Source organism: Dendropsophus ebraccatus, chromosome 1 (assembly GCF_027789765.1).
Source record: "Dendropsophus ebraccatus isolate aDenEbr1 chromosome 1, aDenEbr1.pat, whole genome shotgun sequence".
NCBI lineage: Eukaryota > Metazoa > Chordata > Amphibia > Anura > Hylidae > Dendropsophus > Dendropsophus ebraccatus.
In genome coordinates, this window is record NC_091454.1 from 1804771 (window position 1) to 1825917 (window position 21147).

The window sequence follows — 21147 nt, forward strand, 5'->3', positions numbered from 1 at the left end:
GAGGGTGGGGGGAAAGAGGGGGCCATCTATGAGGGTGGGGGGGAAGGAGGGGGGCATCTATGAGGGTGGGGGGAAAGGAGGGGGCCATCTATGAGGGTGGGGGGAAAGGAGGGGGCCATCTATGAGGGTGGGGGGAAAGGAGGGGGGCCATCTATGAGGGTGGGGGGAAAGGAGGGGGCCATCTATGAGGGTGGGGGGAAAGGAGGGGGCCATCTATGAGGGTGGGGGGGAAGGAGGGGGGCATCTATGAGGGTGGGGGAGAAGGAGGGGGGCATCTATGAGGGTGGGGGGAAGAGGGGGCCATTTATGAGGGTGGGGGGAAAGAGGGGGGCCATCTATGAGGGTGGGGGGAAGGAGGGGGCCATCTATGAGGGTGGGGGGGAAGGAGGGGGCCATCTATGAGGGTGGGGGGAAGGAGGGGGCCATCTATGAGGGTGGGGGGAAGGAGGGGCCATCTATGAGGGTGGGGGGAAGGAGGGGCCATCTATGAGGGTGGGGGGAAGGAGGGGCCATCTATGAGGGTGGGGGGAAAGAGGGGGCCATCTATGAGGGTGGGGGAAAGAGGGGGGCATCTATGAGGGTGGGGGGGGAAGGGGACCATCTATAAGGGAGGGAGGAAGGGGACCATCTATAAAGGGGGGGAAAGGGGACCATCTATAAGGGAGGAAGGGGAAGGGGACCATCTATAAGGGAGGGGGGGGGGGAGGGGACCATCTATAAGGGAGGGGGGGGGGAAGGGGACCATCTATAAGGGAGGGGGGGGGGGGGAAGGGGACCATCTATAAGGGAGGGGGGGGGGAAGGTGACCATCTATAAGGGAGGGGGGGAAGGGGACCATCTATAAGGGAGGGGGGGAAGGGGGCCATCTATAAGGGAGGGGGTAGAGGGGGCCATCTATAAGGGAGGGGGGGAAGGGGACCATCTATAAGGGGGGGGGGGGAAGGGGGCCATCTATAAGGGAGGGGGTAGAGGGGGCCATCTATAAGGGAGGGGGCCATCTATTTGGGGGGGCAAACATAGGGGGAGAGGGAATACACAGAGGGGGGCATATATTAGGAGGTCACATAGAGTCAGGCTACCCACTAAATGAGGGTGTAAAGGGGACAGTACAGATGTGCAGTGTGTAGAGAGATGAGGATGGTGTCAGAGTGTGGAGCCTAATATGTCTGTCTGGCAGATTCTGTGGATTTGTGGCTCGGAGAAGTTCTCATAACGGCCCAGGACGGATGGAGAAGATGAAAAGGAAAGAACTCCGATCAGAGAAGACGTCCCCTGTGAGTCACCTGATATAACTGCACTGTAATGTATATGGTGTATAGAGCCTGTGTAGAGCTGGGGCCACCTCTATATGACTGGATGAGGTGATTTAGTGTACTGGATTTGGTCAGTAACAATATGGTGGTGATGGTAGTGGTTGTGGTGTGGCGGTAATGTTTCCTCCCTATATACTGGTATTACTGGTAATATTGGTCTCAGTATACAGGATTTGGTCGGTAACAGTATGGCGGTAATAGGTAATATCTGTCTTGGTGTGTGTGTGTGTGTATATATATATATATATATATATATATATATATATACAGTGGTACCTTGGTTTAAGAGTAACTTCGTTTAAGAGCGTTTTGGTTTAAGAGCTCACAGTTTTTCAAAATTGTGACTTGGTTTAAGAGCATTGCTTTGGTTTAAGAACTTCCTGTATTGGGTGGGAGCGCGAGTGGAGAAGGGGCATGGCCTGCATAGCGGGGTCTACAGCACTGTACTCTAAACACCTTCCAAATCATAGCAGATCCCCTTCAGGCTGGGGCTTACATCAGGGGACAGGACTGTGGGGGGGGGGGGGTAATCTCTCCATAGCTGTAACCCCTCTCTCCCCGGACAGAGAGCGCTGCATGTATGTACCCACATCTGTCCTGCTCATTCCTCCCTGCTCCCTGCAGTCTCTGTCAGCCCTTGTGTTTCCCATCCTCTCTATTACTGTACAGTACAGAATAATAAATATATTTGGGGTGCGGAACCAATTGTCTGCATTTACATGATTTCTTATAGGAAAATTTGCTTTGGTTTAAGAGTGGATTTGGATTACAAGCACGGTCCTGGAACGAATTATGCTCATAATCCAAGGCACCACTGTGTGTGTATGTATATATATATATATATATATATATATATATATATATATATTAGTTGGCCTCTCGCACCAGGGCCCAGGAGACATTAGCTACGCCCCTGCACTCACCTCTGTATCTGGCAGTCCTGTTACACTCACCTCTGTATCTGGCAGTCCTGTTACACTCACCTCTGTATCTGGCAGTCCTGTTACACTCACCTCTGTATCTGGCAGTCCTGTTACACTCACCTCTGTATCTGGCAGTCCTGTTACACTCACCTCTGTATCTGGCAGTCCTGTTACATCTTCTCCCTCTGCCTGGGCCGCTGTGGAGGTCAGGAGACCCAGGAATACAGGAGGGGGCAGGGAAGCACAGGCAGCACTGTAGTGAGGAGGCTTCTGGGCCCTGACCTGCTGTTTGGCCTCTACAGGCTGCCGTGCAGTGAGCCCCGTCCCCCTCTCCTCTGGTCCGACACTGAGAGACTGAGGCCTGGAGGAGCCACCATATGCTTTCAGTGGCTCACCAGCGCCCCCCTCATCCCTGCGCCCCCCTCATCCCTGCGCCCCCCTCATCCCTGCGCCCCCCTCATCCCTGCGCCCCCCTCATCCCTGCGCCCCCCTCATCCCTGCGCCCCCCTCATCCCTGCGCCCCCCTCATCCCTGCGCCCCCCTCATCCCTGCGCCCCCCCTCATCCCTGCGCCCCCCTCATCCCTGCGCCCCCCTCATCCCTGCGCCCCCCTCATCCCTGCGCCCCCCTCATCCCTGCGCCCCCCCTCATCCCTGCGCCCGGCTCATCCCTGCGCCCGGCTCATCCCTGCGCCCGGCTCATCCCTGCGCCCGGCTCATCCCTGCGCCCGGCTCATCCCTGCGCCCGGCTCATCCCTGCGCCCGGCTCATCCCTGCGCCCCCCTCATCCCTGCGCCCCCCTCATCCCAGCGCCCCCCTCATCCCTGCGCCCCCCTCCTCCCAGCGCCCCCCTCATCCCTGCGCCCCCCTCCTCCCAGCGCCCCCCTCATCCCTGCGCCCGGCTCATCCCCCCTCCCCCCATAGCCTCAGGTAATGATGTGTGCGCTCACCACCTGCACACAGTGCAATGTGTGTCAGTGTGTGAGCGCAGTGAGAGGGGAAGAAATGGTGTGGGCAAGTACAGGGGGGCCCCTTGAGGCACTGTGGGCCCCGGCACTTGCCCGAGTATGCCTGGTGCTGACGCCGGCCCTGTCTGGGGCGATGGTGAGTGGGCAGTGGGCTCCGGGGCGGTGGGCAGTGGGCTCCGGGGCGGTGGGCAGTGGGCTCCGGGGCGGTGGGCAGTGGGCTCCGGGGCGGTGGGCAGTGGGCTCCGGGGCGGTGGTGAGTGGGCTCCGGGGCGGTGGTGAGTGGGCTCCGGGGCGGTGGTGAGTGGGCTCCGGGGCGGTGGGCAGTGGGCTCCGGGGCGGTGGTGAGTGGGCTCCGGGGCGGTGGGCAGTGGGCTCCGGGGCGGTGGGCAGTGGGCTCCGGGGCGGTGACTCCTCTCTTCAGGTTACTGACGTCTTCTCTCCTCCAGTTCTATCAGAACTGCAGCTGTGTGACCCGACCGCCATCCCTCTCCGGGGGCAGCACCGCCATACCCGGCCCCTGCTCCAGGGGGAAGACCTGCTCCAGGATGTTCTTATACTTTGTGGTGGTCTCTGTCATCACATCCTTCACTTTGTCCTTTGGAGGGACCCCCGGATACATCCTCCTACTCAGGTGACCCAATAGTACCAACTGTATACCACAGATAACCAAGTGTATACAGCACATAAAGGTAGTGTACTGTACAGCAGATAATACAGGTGTATACAGCATGGAGGGGGGGGCAGTATACTGTACAGCAGATAATACAGGTGTATACAGCATGGAGGGGGGCAGTGTACTGTACAGCAGATAATACAGGTGTATACAGCATGGAGGAGGGGGCAGTGTACTGTACAGCAGATAATACAGGTGTATACAGCATGGAGGGGGCAGTGTACTGTACAGCAGATAATACAGGTGTATACAGCATGGAGGGGGGGCAGTGTACTGTACAGCAGATAATACAGGTGTATACAGCATGGAGGGGGGCAGTGTACTGTACAGCAGATAATACAGGTGTATACAGCATGGAGGGGGAGCAGTGTACTGTACAGCAGATAATACAGGTGTATACAGCATGGAGGGGGGCAGTGTACTGTACAGCAGATAATACAGGTGTATACAGCATGGAGGGGGCAGTGTACTGTACAGCAGATAATACAGGTGTATACAGCATGGAGGGGGGGCAGTGTACTGTACAGCAGATAATACAGGTGTATACAGCATGGAGGGGGAGCAGTGTACTGTACAGCAGATAATACAGGTGTATACAGCATGGAGGGGGGGCAGTGTACTGTACAGCAGATAATACAGGTGTATACAGCATGGAGGAGCTGTGTACTGTACAGCAGATAATACAGGTGTATACAGCATGGAGGGGGCAGTGTACTGTACAGCAGATAATACAGGTGTATACAGCATGGAGGGGGGGCAGTGTACTGTACAGCAGATAATACAGGTGTATACAGCATGGAGGGGGGGGCAGTGTACTGTACAGCAGATAATACAGGTGTAAACAGCATGGAGGAGCAGTACTGTACAGCAGATAATACAGGTGTATACAGCATGGAGGGGGGCAGTGTACTGTACAGCAGATAATACAGGTGTATACAGCATGGAGGGGGGGGGGCAGTGTACTGTACAGCAGATAATACAGGTGTATACAGCATGGAGGGGGGGGCAGTGTACTGTACAGCAGATAATACAGGTGTATACAGCATGGAGGGGGGCAGTGTACTGTACAGCAGATAATACAGGTGTATACAGCATGGAGGGGGGGGCAGTGTACTGTACAGCAGATAATACAGGTGTATACAGCATGGAGGGGGGCAGTGTACTGTACAGGAGATAATACAGGTGTATACAGCATGGAGCGGGGAGCAGTGTACTGTACAGCAGATAATACAGGTGTATACAGCATGGGGGGGCAGTGTACTGTACAGCAGATAATACAGGTGTATACAGCATGGAGGGAGGCAGTGTACTGTACAGCAGATAATACAGGTGTATACAGCATGGAGGGGGGGAGCAGTGTACTGTACAGCAGGTAATACAGGTGTATACAGCATGGAGGGGGGCAGTGTACTGTACAGCAGATAATACAGGTGTATACAGCATGGAGGGAGGCAGTGTACTGTACAGCAGATAATACAGGTGTATACAGCATGGAGGGGGGGAGCAGTGTACTGTACAGCAGGTAATACAGGTGTATACAGCATGGAGGGGGGCAGTGTACTGTACAGCAGATAATACAGGTGTATACAGCATGGAGGGGGCAGTGTACTGTACAGCAGATAATACAGGTGTATACAGCATGGAGGGGGGGGGGCAGTGTACTGTACAGCAGATAATACAGGTGTATACAGCATCGAGGGGGGCAGTGTACTGTACAGCAGATAATACAGGTGTATACAGCATGGAGGGGGGGGCAGTGTACTGTACAGCAGATAATACAGGTGTATACAGCATCGAGGGGGGCAGTGTACTGTACAGCAGATAATACAGGTGTATACAGCATGGAGGGGCAGTGTACTGTACAGCAGATAATACAGGTGTATACAGCATGGAGGGGGGCAGTGTACTGTACAGCAGATAATACAGGTGTATACAGCATGGAGGGGGGGGCAGTGTACTGTACAGCAGATAATACAGGTGTATACAGCATGGAGGAGCAGTGTACTGTACAGCAGATAATACAGGTGTATACAGCATGGAGGAGGGGGCAGTGTACTGTACAGCAGATAATACAGGTGTATACAGCATGGAGGGGGGGAGCAGTGTACTGTACAGCAGGTAATACAGGTGTATACAGCATGGAGGGGGGCAGTGTACTGTACAGCAGATAATACAGGTGTATACAGCATGGAGGGGGGCAGTGTACTGTACAGCAGATAATACAGGTGTATACAGCATGGAGGAGGCAGTGTACTGTACAGCAGATAATACAGGTGTATACAGCATGGAGGAGCAGTGTACTGTACAGGAGATAATACAGGTGTATACAGCATGGAGGGGGAGCAGTGTACTGTACAGCAGATAATACTGGTGTATACAGCATGGAGGGGGGGCAGTGTACTGTACAGCAGATAATACAGGTGTATACAGCATGGAGGGGGGGCAGTGTACTGTACAGGAGATAATACAGGTGTATACAGCATGGAGGAGCAGTGTACTGTACAGCAGATAATACAGGTGTATACAGCATGGAGGAGCAGTGTACTGTACAGGAGATAATACAGGTGTATACAGCATGGAGGGGGAGCAGTGTACTGTACAGCAGATAATACTGGTGTATACAGCATGGAGGGGGGGCAGTGTACTGTACAGCAGATAATACAGGTGTATACAGCATGGAGGGGGGGCAGTGTACTGTACAGCAGATAATACAGGTGTATACAGCATGGAGGGGGGGCAGTGTACTGTACAGCAGATAATACAGGTGTATACAGCATGGAGGAGGAGCAGTGTACTGTACAACAGATAATACAGGTGTATACAGCATGGAGGGGGGCAGTATACTGTACAGCAGATAATACAGGTGTATACAGCATGGAGGAGCAGTGTACTGTACAGCAGATAATACAGGTGTATACAGCATGGAGGGGGAGCAGTGTACTGTACAGCAGATAATACAGGTGTATACAGCATGGAGGGGAGCAGTGTACTGTACAGCAGATAATACAGGTGTATACAGCATGGAGGGGGGCAGTGTACTGTACAGCAGATAATACAGGTGTATACAGCATGGAGGGGGGGGGGGCAGTGTACTGTACAGCAGATAATACAGGTGTATACAGCATGGAGGAGCAGTGTACTGTACAGCAGATAATACAGGTGTATACAGCATGGAGGAGCAGTGTACTGTACAGCAGATAATACAGGTGTATACAGCATGGAGGGGGCAGTGTACTGTACAGCAGATAATACAGGTGTATACAGCATGGAGGAGGGGGGCAGTGTACTGTACAGCAGATAATACAGGTGTATACAGCATGGAGGAGGGGCAGTGTACTGTACAGCAGATAATACAGGTGTATACAGCATGGAGGAGGGGAGCAGTGTACTGTACAGCAGATAATACAGGTGTATACAGCATGGAGGGGAGCAGTGTACTGTACAGCAGATAATACAGGTGTATACAGCATGGAGGGTGGGCAGTGTACTGTACAGCAGATAATACAGGTGTATACAGCATGGAGGGGAGCAGTGTACTGTACAGCAGATAATACAGGTGTATACAGCATGGAGGGGGGGCAGTGTACTGTACAGCAGATAATACAGGTGTATACAGCATGGAGGAGCAGTGTACTGTACAGCAGATAATACAGGTGTATACAGCATGGAGGGGGGGGCAGTGTACTGTACAGCAGATAATACAGGTGTATACAGCATGGAGGGGGCAGTGTACTGTACAGCAGATAATACAGGTGTATACAGCATGGAGGAGCAGTGTACTGTACAGCAGATAATACAGGTGTATACAGCATGGAGGGGGGGCAGTGTACTGTACAGCAGATAATACAGGTGTATACAGCATGGAGGGGGCAGTGTACTGTACAGCAGATAATACAGGTGTATACAGCATGGAGGAGGGGGGGCAGTGTACTGTACAGCAGATAATACAGGTGTATACAGCATGGAGGGGGGCAGTGTACTGTACAGCAGATAATACAGGTGTATACAGCATGGAGGGGGGGCAGTGTACTGTACAGCAGATAATACAGGTGTATACAGCATGGAGGGGGGGCAGTGTACTGTACAGCAGATAATACAGGTGTATACAGCATGGAGGGGGGGGCAGTGTACTGTACAGCAGATAATACAGGTGTATACAGCATGGAGGGGGGGGCAGTGTACTGTACAGCAGATAATACAGGTGTATACAGCATGGAGGAGCAGTGTACTGTACAGCAGATAATACAGGTGTATACAGCATGGAGGGGGGGGCAGTGTACTGTACAGCAGATAATACAGGTGTATACAGCATGGAGGGGGGGCAGTGTACTGTACAGCAGATAATACAGGTGTATACAGCATGGAGGGGGGGCAGTGTACTGTACAGCAGATAATACAGGTGTATACAGCATGGAGGGGGGGCAGTGTACTGTACAGCAGATAATACAGGTGTATACAGCATGGAGGGGGGGGCAGTGTACTGTACAGCAGATAATACAGGTGTATACAGCATGGAGGGGGGGCAGTGTACTGTACAGCAGATAATACAGGTATATACAGCATGGAGGGGGGGGCAGTGTACTGTACAGCAGATAATACAGGTGTATACAGCATGGAGGAGCAGTGTACTGTACAGCAGATAATACAGGTGTATACAGCATGGAGGGGGGCAGTGTACTGTACAGCAGATAATACAGGTGTATACAGCATGGAGGGGGGCAGTGTACTATACAGCAGATAATACAGGTGTATACAGCATGGAGGGGGAGCAGTGTACTATACAGCAGATAATACAGGTGTATACAGCATGGAGGGGGGGGCAGTGTACTGTACAGCAGATAATACAGGTGTATACAGCATGGAGGGGCAGTGTACTGTACAGCAGATAATACAGGTGTATACAGCATGGAGGGGGAGCAGTGTACTGTACAGCAGATAATACAGGTGTATATAGCATGGAGGGGGCAGTGTACTGTACAGCAGATAATACAGGTGTATACAGCATGGAGGAGGGGGGGCAGTGTACTGTACAGCAGATAATACAGGTGTATACAGCATGGAGGGGGGGCAGTGTACTGTACAGCAGATAATACAGGTGTATACAGCATGGAGGAGCAGTGTACTGTACAGCAGATAATACAGGTGTATACAGCATGGAGGAGCAGTGTACTGTACAGCAGATAATACAGGTGTATACAGCATGGAGGGGGGCAGTGTACTGTACAGCAGATAATACAGGTGTATACAGCATGGAGGAGCAGTGTACTGTACAGCAGATAATACAGGTGTATACAGCATGGAGGGGGGGCAGTGTACTGTACAGCAGATAATACAGGTGTATACAGCATGGAGGGGGAGCAGTGTACTGTACAGCAGATAATACAGGTGTATACAGCATGGAGGGGGGGCAGTGTACTGTACAGCAGATAATACAGGTGTATACAGCATGGAGGGGGGGGCAGTGTACTGTACAGCAGATAATACAGGTGTATACAGCATGGGGGGGGCAGTGTACTGTACAGCAGATAGTACAGGTGTATACAGCATGGAGGGGGGGCAGTGTACTGTACAGCAGATAATACAGGTGTATACAGCATGGAGGGGGGGCAGTGTACTGTACAGCAGATAATACAGGTGTATACAGCATGGAGGGGGGCAGTGTACTGTACAGCAGATAATACAGGTGTATACAGCATGGAGGGGCAGTGTACTGTACAGCAGACAATACAGGTGTATACAGCATGGAGGAGGGGCAGTGTACTGTACAGCAGATAATACAGGTGTATACAGCATGGAGGGGGGGCAGTGTACTGTACAGCAGATAATACAGGTGTATACAGCATGGAGGAGGGGCAGTGTACTGTACAGCAGATAATACAGGTGTATACAGCATGGAGAGGAGCAGTGTACTGTACAGCAGATAATACAGGTGTATACAGCATGGAGGAGCAGTGTACTGTACAGCAGATAATACAGGTGTATACAGCATGGAGGGGGGCAGTGTACTGTACAGCACATAATACAGGTGTATACAGCATGGAGGGGGGGCAGTGTACTGTACAGCAGATAATACAGGTGTATACAGCATGGAGGGGGCAGTGTACTGTACAGCAGATAATACAGGTGTATACAGCATGGAGGGGGAGCAGTGTACTGTACAGCAGATAATACAGGTGTATACAGCATGGAGGGGGCAGTGTACTGTACAGCAGATAATACAGGTGTATACAGCATGGAGGGGGGGCAGTGTACTGTACAGCAGATAATACAGGTGTATACAGCATGGAGGGGGGGCAGTGTACTGTACAGCAGATAATACAGGTGTATACAGCATGGAGGGGCAGTGTACTGTACAGCAGATAATACAGGTGTATACACCATGGAGGGGGGGCAGTGTACTGTACAGCAGATAATACAGGTGTATACAGCATGGAGGGGGAGCAGTGTACTGTACAGCAGATAATACAGGTGTATACAGCATGGAGGGGGGCAGTGTACTGTACAGCAGATAATACAGGTGTATACAGCATGGAGGGGGCAGTGTACTGTACAGCAGATAATACAGGTGTATACAGCATGGAGGGGGGGCAGTGTACTGTACAGCAGAGAATACAGGTGTATACAGCATGGAGGGGGCAGTATACTGTACAGCAGATAATACAGGTGTATACAGCATGGAGGGGGGCAGTGTACTGTACAGCAGATAATACAGGTGTATACAGCATGGAGGGGGGGGGGCAGTGTACTGTACAGCAGATAATACAGGTGTATACAGCATGGAGGGGGGGCAGTGTACTGTACAGCAGATAATACAGGTGTATACAGCATGGAGGAGCAGTGTAATGTACAGCAGATAATACAGGTGTATACAGCATGGAGGGGGGGCAGTGTACTGTACAGCAGATAATACAGGTGTATACAGCATGGAGGGGGGCAGTGTACTGTACAGCAGATAATACAGGTGTATACAGCATGGAGGGGGGCAGTGTACTGTACAGCAGATAATACAGGTGTATACAGCATGGAGGAGGGGCAGTGTACTGTACAGCAGATAATACAGGTGTATACAGCATGGAGGGGGGCAGTATACTGTACAGCAGATAATACAGGTGTATACAGCATGGAGGGGGGGCAGTGTACTGTACAGCAGATAATACAGGTGTATACAGCATGGAGGAGCAGTGTACTGTACAGCAGATAATACAGGTGTATACAGCATGGAGGAGCAGTGTACTGTACAGCAGATAATACAGGTGTATACAGCATGGAGGGGGGCAGTATACTGTACAGCAGATAATACAGGTGTATACAGCATGGAGGAGGGGGCAGTGTACTGTACAGCAGATAATACAGGTGTATACAGCATGGAGGAGGGGGCAGTGTACTGTACAGCAGATAATACAGGTGTATACAGCATGGGGGGGCAGTGTACTGTACAGCAGATAATACAGGTGTATACAGCATGGAGGGGGGGCAGTGTACTGTACAGCAGATAATACAGGTGTATACAGCATGGAGGAGGAGCAGTGTACTGTACAGCAGATAATACAGGTGTATACAGCATGGAGGGGGGGCAGTATACTGTACAGCAGATAATACAGGTGTATACAGCATGGAGGGGGGGCAGTGTACTGTACAGCAGATAATACAGGTGTATACAGCATGGAGGAGGGGCAGTGTACTGTACAGCAGATAATACAGGTGTATACAGCATGGAGGGGGGGGGGGGCTGTGTACTGTACAGCAGATAATACAGGTGTATACAGCATGGAGGGGGGCAGTGTACTGTACAGCAGATAATACAGGTGTATACAGCATGGAGGGGGGGGGCAGTGTACTGTACAGCAGATAATACAGGTGTATACAGCATCGAGGGGGGCAGTGTACTGTACAGCAGATAATACAGGTGTATACAGCATAGAGGGGAGCAGTGTACTGTACAGCAGATAATACAGGTGTATACAGCATGGAGGGGAGCAGTGTACTGTACAGCAGATAATACAGGTGTATACAGCATGGAGGGGGGGCAGTGTACTGTACAGCAGATAATACAGGTGTATACAGCATGGAGGGGGCAGTGTACTGTACAGCAGATAATACAGGTGTATACAGCATGGAGGGGGGCAGTGTACTGTACAGCAGATAATACAGGTGTATACAGCATGGAGGGGGGGGGGGGTGTGTACTGTACAGCAGATAATACAGGTGTATACAGCATGGAGGGGGGGCAGTGTACTGTACAGCAGATAATACAGGTGTATACAGCATGGAGGGAGCAGTGTACTGTACAGCAGATAATACAGGTGTATACAGCATGGAGGGGGGGCAGTATACTGTACAGCAGATAATACAGGTGTATACAGCATGGAGGAGCAGTGTACTGTACAGCAGATAATACAGGTGTATACAGCATGGAGGGGGGGCAGTGTACTGTACAGCAGATAATACAGGTGTATACAGCATGGAGGAGCAGTGTACTGTACAGCAGATAATACAGGTGTATACAGCATGGGGGGGCAGTGTACTGTACAGCAGATAATACAGGTGTATACAGCATGGAGGGGGGGCAGTGTACTGTACAGCAGATAATACAGGTGTATACAGCATGGAGGAGGGGCAGTGTACTGTACAGCAGATAATACAGGTGTATACAGCATGGAGGAGGGGGCAGTGTACTGTACAGCAGATAATACAGGTGTATACAGCATGGAGGAGGGGGCAGTGTACTGTACAGCAGATAATACAGGTGTATACAGCATGGAGGAGGGGGGCAGTGTACTGTACAGCAGATAATACAGGTGTATACAGCATGGAGGAGGGGGCAGTGTACTGTACAGCAGATAATACAGGTGTATACAGCATGGAGGAGGGGGCAGTGTACTGTACAGCAGATAATACAGGTGTATACAGCATGGAGGAGCAGTATACTGTACAACAGATAATACAGGTGTATACAGCATGGAGGAGGGGCAGTGTACTGTACAGCAGATAATACAGGTGTATACAGCATGGAGGGGGGGCAGTGTACTGTACAGCAGATAATACAGGTGTATACAGCATGGAGGGGGGGCAGTGTACTGTACAGCAGATAATACAGGTGTATACAGCATGGAGGGGGGGGCAGAGTACTGTACAGCAGATAATACAGGTGTATACAGCATGGAGGGGGGCAGTGTACTGTACAGCAGATAATACAGGTGTATACAGCATGGAGGGGGGGCAGTGTACTGTACAGCAGATAATACAGGTGTATACAGCATGGAGGAGGGGGCAGTATACTGTACAGCAGATAATACAGGTGTATACAGCATGGAGGGGAGCAGTATACTGTACAACAGATAATACAGGTGTATACAGCATGGAGGAGGAGCAGTGTACTGTACAGCAGATAATACAGGTGTATACAGCATGGAGGGGGGGCAGTGTACTGTACAGCAGATAATACAGGTGTATACAGCATGGAGGGGGAGCAGTGTACTGTACAGCAGATAATACAGGTGTATACAGCATGGAGGGGGGCAGTGTACTGTACAGCAGATAATACAGGTGTATACAGCATGGAGGGGGGGCAGTGTACTGTACAGCAGATAATACAGGTGTATACAGCATGGAGGGGGGGGCAGTGTACTGTACAGCAGATAATACAGGTGTATACAGCATGGAGGGGGAGCAGTGTACTGTACAGCAGATAATACAGGTGTATACAGCATGGAGGAGGGCAGTGTACTGTACAGCAGATAATACAGGTGTATACAGCATGGAGGAGGGCAGTGTACTGTACAGCAGATAATACAGGTGTATACAGCATGGAGGGGGGCAGTGTACTGTACAGCAGATAATACAGGTGTATACAGCATGGAGGAGCAGTGTACTGTACAGCAGATAATACAGGTGTATACAGCATGGAGGGGGGGCAGTGTACTGTACAGCAGATAATACAGGTGTATACAGCATGGAGGGGGAGCAGTGTACTGTACAGCAGATAATACAGGTGTATACAGCATGGAGGGGGGGCAGTGTACTGTACAGCAGATAATACAGGTGTATACAGCATGGAGGGGGGCAGTGTACTGTACAGCAGATAATACAGGTGTATACAGCATGGAGGGGGAGCAGTGTACTGTACAGCAGATAATACAGGTGTATACAGCAGGGAGGGGGGGCAGTGTACTGTACAGCAGATAATACAGGTGTATACAGCATGGAGGGGGAGCAGTGTACTGTACAGCAGATAATACAGGTGTATACAGCATGGAGGGGGGGCAGTGTACTGTACAGCAGATAATACAGGTGTATACAGCATGGAGGGGGGGCAGTGTACTGTACAGCAGATAATACAGGTGTATACAGCATGGAGGGGGGCAGTGTACTGTACAGCAGATAATACAGGTGTATACAGCATGGAGGGGGGGGCAGTGTACTGTACAGCAGATAATACAGGTGTATACAGCATGGAGGAGGGGCAGTGTACTGTACAGCAGATAATACAGGTGTATACAGCATGGAGGAGGGGCAGTGTACTGTACAGCAGATAATACAGGTGTATACAGCATGGAGGAGGGGCAGTATACTGTACAGCAGATAATACAGGTGTATACAGCATGGAGGGGGGGCAGTGTACTGTACAGCAGATAATACAGGTGTATACAGCATGGAGGGGGGGCAGTGTACTGTACAGCAGATAATACAGGTGTATACAGCATGGAGGAGGGGCAGTGTACTGTACAGCAGATAATACAGGTGTATACAGCATGGAGGAGGGGCAGTGTACTGTACAGCAGATAATACAGGTGTATACAGCATGGAGGAGGGGCAGTGTACTGTACAGCAGATAATACAGGTGTATACAGCATGGAGGAGGGGCAGTGTACTGTACAGCAGATAATACAGGTGTATACAGCATGGAGGAGGGGCAGTATACTGTACAGCAGATAATACAGGTGTATACAGCATGGAGGGGGGGCAGTGTACTGTACAGCACATAATACAGGTGTATACAGCATGGAGGAGGGCAGTGTACTGTACAGCAGATAATACAGGTGTATACAGCATGGAGGGGGGGGCAGTGTACTGTACAGCAGATAATACAGGTGTATACAGCATGGAGGAGCAGTGTACTGTACAGCAGATAATACAGGTGTATACAGCATGGGGGGGGCAGTGTACTGTACAGCAGATAATACAGGTGTATACAGCATGGGGGGGGCAGTGTACTGTACAGCAGATAATACAGGTGTATACAGCATGGAGGGGGGCAGTGTACTGTACAGCAGATAATACAGGTGTATACAGCATGGAGGGGGGGGCAGTGTACTGTACAGCAGATAATACAGGTGTATACAGCATGGAGGAGGGGCAGTGTACTGTACAGCAGATAATACAGGTGTATACAGCATGGAGGGGGGGCAGTGTACTGTACAGCAGATAATACAGGTGTATACAGCATGGAGGGGGGGCAGTGTACTGTACAGCAGATAATACAGGTGTATACAGCATGGAGGGAGGCAGTGTACTGTACAGCAGATAATACAGGTGTATACAGCATGGAGGGGGGGCAGTGTACTGTACAGCAGATAATACAGGTGTATACAGCATGGAGGAGGGGGCAGTGTACTGTACAGCAGATAATACAGGTGTATACAGCATGGAGGGGGGGGCAGTGTACTGTACAGCAGATAATACAGGTGTATACAGCATGGAGGGGGGCAGTGTACTGTACAGCAGATAATACAAGTGTATACAGCATGGAGGGGGGCAGTATACTGTACAGCAGATAATACAGGTGTATACAGCATGGAGGGGGCAGTGTACTGTACAGCAGATAATACAGGTGTATACAGCATGGAGGGGGGCAGTGTACTGTACAGCAGATAATACAGGTGTATACAGCATGGAGGGGAGCAGTGTACTGTACAGCAGATAATACAGGTGTATACAGCATGGAGGGGGGGGGCAGTGTACTGTACAGCAGATAATACAGGTGTATACAGCATGGAGGGGGGGCAGTGTACTGTACAGCAGATAATACAGGTGTATACAGCATGGAGGGGGGGCAGTGTACTGTACAGCAGATAATACAGGTGTATACAGCATGGAGGGGAGCAGTGTACTGTACAGCAGATAATACAGGTGTATACAGCATGGAGGAGCAGTGTACTGTACAGCAGATAATACAGGTGTATACAGCATGGAGGGGGGGCAGTGTACTGTACAGCAGATAATACAGGTGTATACAGCATGGAGGGGGGGCAGTGTACTGTACAGCAGATAATACAGGTGTATACAGCATGGAGCAGTGTACTGTACAGCAGATAATACAGGTGTATACAGCATGGAGGGGGCAGTGTACTGTACAGCAGATAATACAGGTGTATACAGCATGGAGGAGGGGCAGTGTACTGTACAGCAGATAATACAGGTGTATACAGCATGGAGGGGGGGCAGTGTACTGTACAGCAGATAATACAGGTGTATACAGCATGGAGGAGCAGTGTACTGTACAGCAGATAATACAGGTGTATACAGCATGGAGGAGCAGTGTACTGTACAGCAGATAATACAGGTGTATACAGCATGGAGGGGGGCAGTGTACTGTACAGCAGATAATACAGGTGTATACAGCATGGAGGGGGAGCAGTGTACTGTACAGCAGATAATACAGGTGTATACAGCATGGAGGGGGGGCAGTATACTGTACAGCAGATAATACAGGTGTATACAGCATGGAGGGGGGCAGTGTACTGTACAGCAGATAATACAGGTGTATACAGCATGGAGGGGGAGGGGAGCAGTGTACTGTACAGCAGATAATACAGGTGTATACAGCATGGAGGGGGAGCAGTGTACTGTACAGCAGATAATACAGGTGTATACAGCATGGAGGGGGGAGCAGTGTACTGTACAGCAGATAATACAGGTGTATACAGCATGGAGGGGGCAGTGTACTGTACAGCAGATAATACAGGTGTATACAGCATGGGGGGGCAGTGTACTGTACAGCAGATAATACAGGTGTATACAGCATGGAGGAGGGGGGCAGTGTACTGTACAGCAGATAATACAGGTGTATACAGCATGGAGGGGGGGGGCAGTGTACTGTACAGCAGATAATACAGGTGTATACAGCATGGAGGGGAGGGGCAGTGTACTGTACAGCAGATAATACAGGTGTATACAGCATGGAGGGGGGGCAGTGTACTGTACAGCAGATAATACAGGTGTATACAGCATGGAGGAGGAGCAGTGTACTGTACAGCAGATAATACAGGTGTATACAGCATGGAGGGGAGGGGCAGTGTACTGTACAGCAGATAATACAGGTGTATACAGCATGGAGGAGCAGTGTACTGTACAGCAGATAATACAGGTGTATACAGCATGGAGGAGGGGCAGTGTACTGTACAGCAGATAATACAGGTGTATACAGCATGGAGGGGAGCAGTGTACTGTACAGCAGATAATACAGGTGTATACAGCATGGAGGAGCAGTGTACTGTACAGCAGATAATACAGGTGTATACAGCATGGGGGGAGGGGCAGTCTCCTGTATAGTTAGCGGTCTATGTGACACTGCTGTCTCCTCTCTCTTATAGATGTATTGATCCGGAGTTGAAGTCTCTGGCTCTGGGCGTCTACACGATGGCGGTTCGGGTTCTAGGTGAGAGCGAGGTGACTGAGCACAGGAGAGTGTTCGTCACAGTGTGTCAGTATATTATCATCTGGCTGATTATGATGATATGTAGATGGTTTGTTACAGTGTATCAGTGCAGGAGATAGGTATCCGCTGATGGGGTGATATACAGCAGTGTGGATGATGGGGATTATACTTGTCTCTTACAGCCGGGGTCCCGGCCCCCATGTATTTCGGGGCGCTCATTGACAGTGTGTGTCTGAAGTGGAGCAGCCGCCCATGCAGAGGAAAAGGCTCCTGCCGAGTGTACAACACAGACTCCTTCCGGTGAGTACAGCGAGGAGCCGCACCTACCTCCAGGGGGCGACATGTAACAGATACAACATGTCTCATCCTCCAGAGCTGCACTCACTATTCTGCTGTTACATCCTGTCTCATCCTCCAGAGCTGCACTCACTATTCTGCTGTTACATCCTGTCTCATCCTCCAGAGCTGCACTCACTATTCTGCTGTTCCATCTTGTCTCATCCCCCAGAGCTGCACTCACTATTCTGCTGTTACATCATGTCTCATCCTCCAGAGCTGCACTCACTATTCTGCTGTTCCATCATGTCTCATCCTCCAGAGCTGCACTCACTATTCTGCTGTTACACCCTGTCTCATCCTCCTGAGCTGCACTCACTATTCTGCTGTTACATCCTGTCTCATCCTCCTGAGCTGCACTCACTGTTCTGCTGTTACATCATCATGTGTCATCCCGCAGAGCTGCACTCACTATTCTGCTGTTATATCCTGTCTCATCCTCCAGAGCTGCACTCACTATTCTGCTGTTACAGCTGGTCTCATCCCCCAGAGCTGCACTCACTATTCTGCTGTTACGTCCTGTCTCATCCTCCAGAGCTGCACTCACTATTCTGCTGTTACATCATGTCTCATCCTCCAGAGCTGCACTCACTATTCTGCTGTTAAAGCTGGTCTCATCCCCCAAAGCTGCACTCACTATTATGCTGTTCCATGATGTCTCATCCTCCAGAGCTGCATTCACTATTCTGCTGTTCCATCATGTCTCATCCTCCAGAGATGCACTCACCATACTGCTTTTATATCATGTCTCATCCCTAAGAGCTGCACTCACTATTCTCATGTTACAGCTGGTTTCATCCTCCAGAGCTGCACTCACTATTCTGCTGTTACATCATGTCTCATCCCCCAGAGCTGCACTCACTATTCTGCTGTTACACCATGTCTCATCCTCCAGAGCTGCACTGACTATTCAGCTGTAACATGAGAATAGTGAGTGCAGCTCTGGAGGATGAGACATGATATAACAGCAGGTCTCATCCCCCAGAGCTGCACTCACTATTCTGCTGTTACATCATGTCTCCTCCTCCAGAGCTGCACTCACTATTCTGCTGTTACATCATGTCTCATCCTCCAGAGCTGCACTCACTATTCTGCTCTTACACCCTGTCTCCTCATTCAGAGCTGCACTCACTATTCTGCTCTTACACCCTGTCTCCTCCTCCAGAGCTGCACTCACTATTCTGCTCTTACACTCTGTCTCCTCCTCCAGAGCTGCACTCACTATACTGCTGTTACATCATGTCTCATCCTCCAGAGCTGCACTCACTATTCTGCTGTTACATCCTGTCTCATCCTCCAGAGCTGCACTCACTATTCTGCTCTTACACCCTGTCTCATCCTCCAGAGCTGCACTCACTATTCTGCTGTTATATCATGTCTCATCCTCCAGAGCTGCACTCACTAATCTGCTGTTACATCCTGTCTCACCCTCCAGAGCTGCACTCAATATTCTGCTGTTACATCCTTTCTCATCGTCCAGAGCTGCACTCACTATTCTGCTGTTACAGCTGGTCTCATCCTCCAGAGCTGCACTCACTATACTGCTGTTACATCCTGTCTCATCCTCCAGAGCTGCACTCACTATCCTGCTGTTACATCCTGTCTCATCTTCCAGAGCTGCACTCACTATTCTCCTGTTACATCCTGTCTCATCCTCCAGAGCTGCACTCACTATTCTGCTCTTACACCCTGTCTCCTCCTCCAGAGCTGCACTCACTATTCTGCTGTTACATCATGTCTCATCCTCCAGAGCTGCACTCACTATTGTATTATGGTGCTTTCTCTCTCTGCAGGTTCATTTACCTGGGGATGACGCTGGCGCTGGGCGCAGTCTTTCTCGGTCTGTGCACTGCTGTCCTCTATATACTGAAGAAGAAAGACAACAGCGCCCCCTGCAGTGGCTGCAAGAGCTCAGTGCTGCCCTCCACCCTGGTCAGTAACGTCCACCTGCTGCGGTCCCACTACTGGTCACAGAAGGAGACCCGCCTGTAGCGCCATCCGCAGCCCCTGTAGATGATATCGCTAGACGAGCTGCACATGGACGAGGACTCCGCAGGGCCTTATATACTGGTCCTATGGCTTTAGCTATGCAGGACCCCGGGCGAGCTGGGTGATAGCCTGCGGTTACTATTACAGCCTCCACCAAAGCTTTCCTGGATCCCTGTCAGCTATTATACTTCCTCTGGTGACAGATGGGCCATGCAGGACCCTGGGCGAGCTGGGTGATCAGTCACTAGCGCTGCATTGGGTTCCATCCCACCTCCTGTGGAGGGCGCCAGGAGCTGAGCGAGGATCCTGACATCAGCTCTTTCTATATTTTATAATAAAATCATTCTAGAATATTCAAATAATTGTTACGTTTGTCACAACACTGACGGGTTATGGGCGGGGAAAAGGGGTGATGGGCGGGGACGGGATGACAGGTGGTGACAGTAATGATAGGTGGTGACAGTGACATGCCGGGACAGGTGATGACAGGCGGTGACAGTGATGGGCGGGGACAGGTGATGACGGGCGGTGACAGTGATGGGCGGGGACAGGGGATGATGGGCGGAGACAGGGGATGACAGGTGGTGACAGTGACATGCCGGTACAGGTGATGACGGGTGGTGACAGTGATGGGCGGGGACAGAGGATGATGGGCGGGAACAGGGGATGATGGGCGGGGACAGGGGATGACAGGTGGTGACGGGCCAGGACAGGCGGTGACAGGTGATGACGGGCCAGGACAGGCGGTGACAGGTGATGACGGGCCAGGACAGGCGGTGACAGGTGATGACGGGCCAGGACAGGCGGTGACAGGTGATGACGGGCCAGGACAGGCGGTGACAGGTGATGACGGGCCAGGACAGCGGATTACAGCAGTGACAGACGGTGTGTGACTACGGACACTCTTGAGATCCAAGGAGGATAATTTATTGAGGAGGGGTAAGCGAACTGAACCGTTACGAACCAGATTCGTTACGAACTTTGCAAAAAGTTTGTGACGAAGTTCGTTAAAATCACAACAGCGTCGCAAAACTGTACTCAGAGAATAGAAGAGGATACAAGGGATTATTACTCCTCTAATCCTTTGTATCCTGTTATTATGTGAATATCAAGGTGTGTGACGTCACTCCAGGAAGAGGAAGTGCCTGAGCGGCCATGTTCTCTTATTGTGTCCAGACGGCAGAGAGAGAGGAGGTGTACGTTAGGCAGAGAGAGAGGAGGTGTACGTTAGGCAGAGAGAGAGGAGGTGTACGTTAGGCAGAGAGAGAGGAGGTGTACGTTAGGCAGAGA

General features: G+C 51.0%; 1 protein-coding gene across 2 annotated transcripts in view; it reads left to right on the plus strand.

Annotated features, from left to right (window-relative positions):
* Positions 1–20170, plus strand: part of SLCO1C1 (solute carrier organic anion transporter family member 1C1) — a 43292-nt gene extending 23122 nt beyond the window's left edge. For both annotated transcript variants that reach the window (XM_069951195.1, XM_069951204.1), the window contains 4 exons: positions 3649–3833; positions 17468–17532; positions 17715–17832; positions 19662–20170. In XM_069951195.1, coding sequence (XP_069807296.1) covers positions 3649–3833; positions 17468–17532; positions 17715–17832; positions 19662–19860 — 567 coding nt within the window. In that variant the 3' untranslated portion in view covers positions 19861–20170. The remainder of the gene's footprint in view (positions 1–3648; positions 3834–17467; positions 17533–17714; positions 17833–19661) is intronic.
* Positions 20171–21147: the final 977 nt, after the last annotated feature.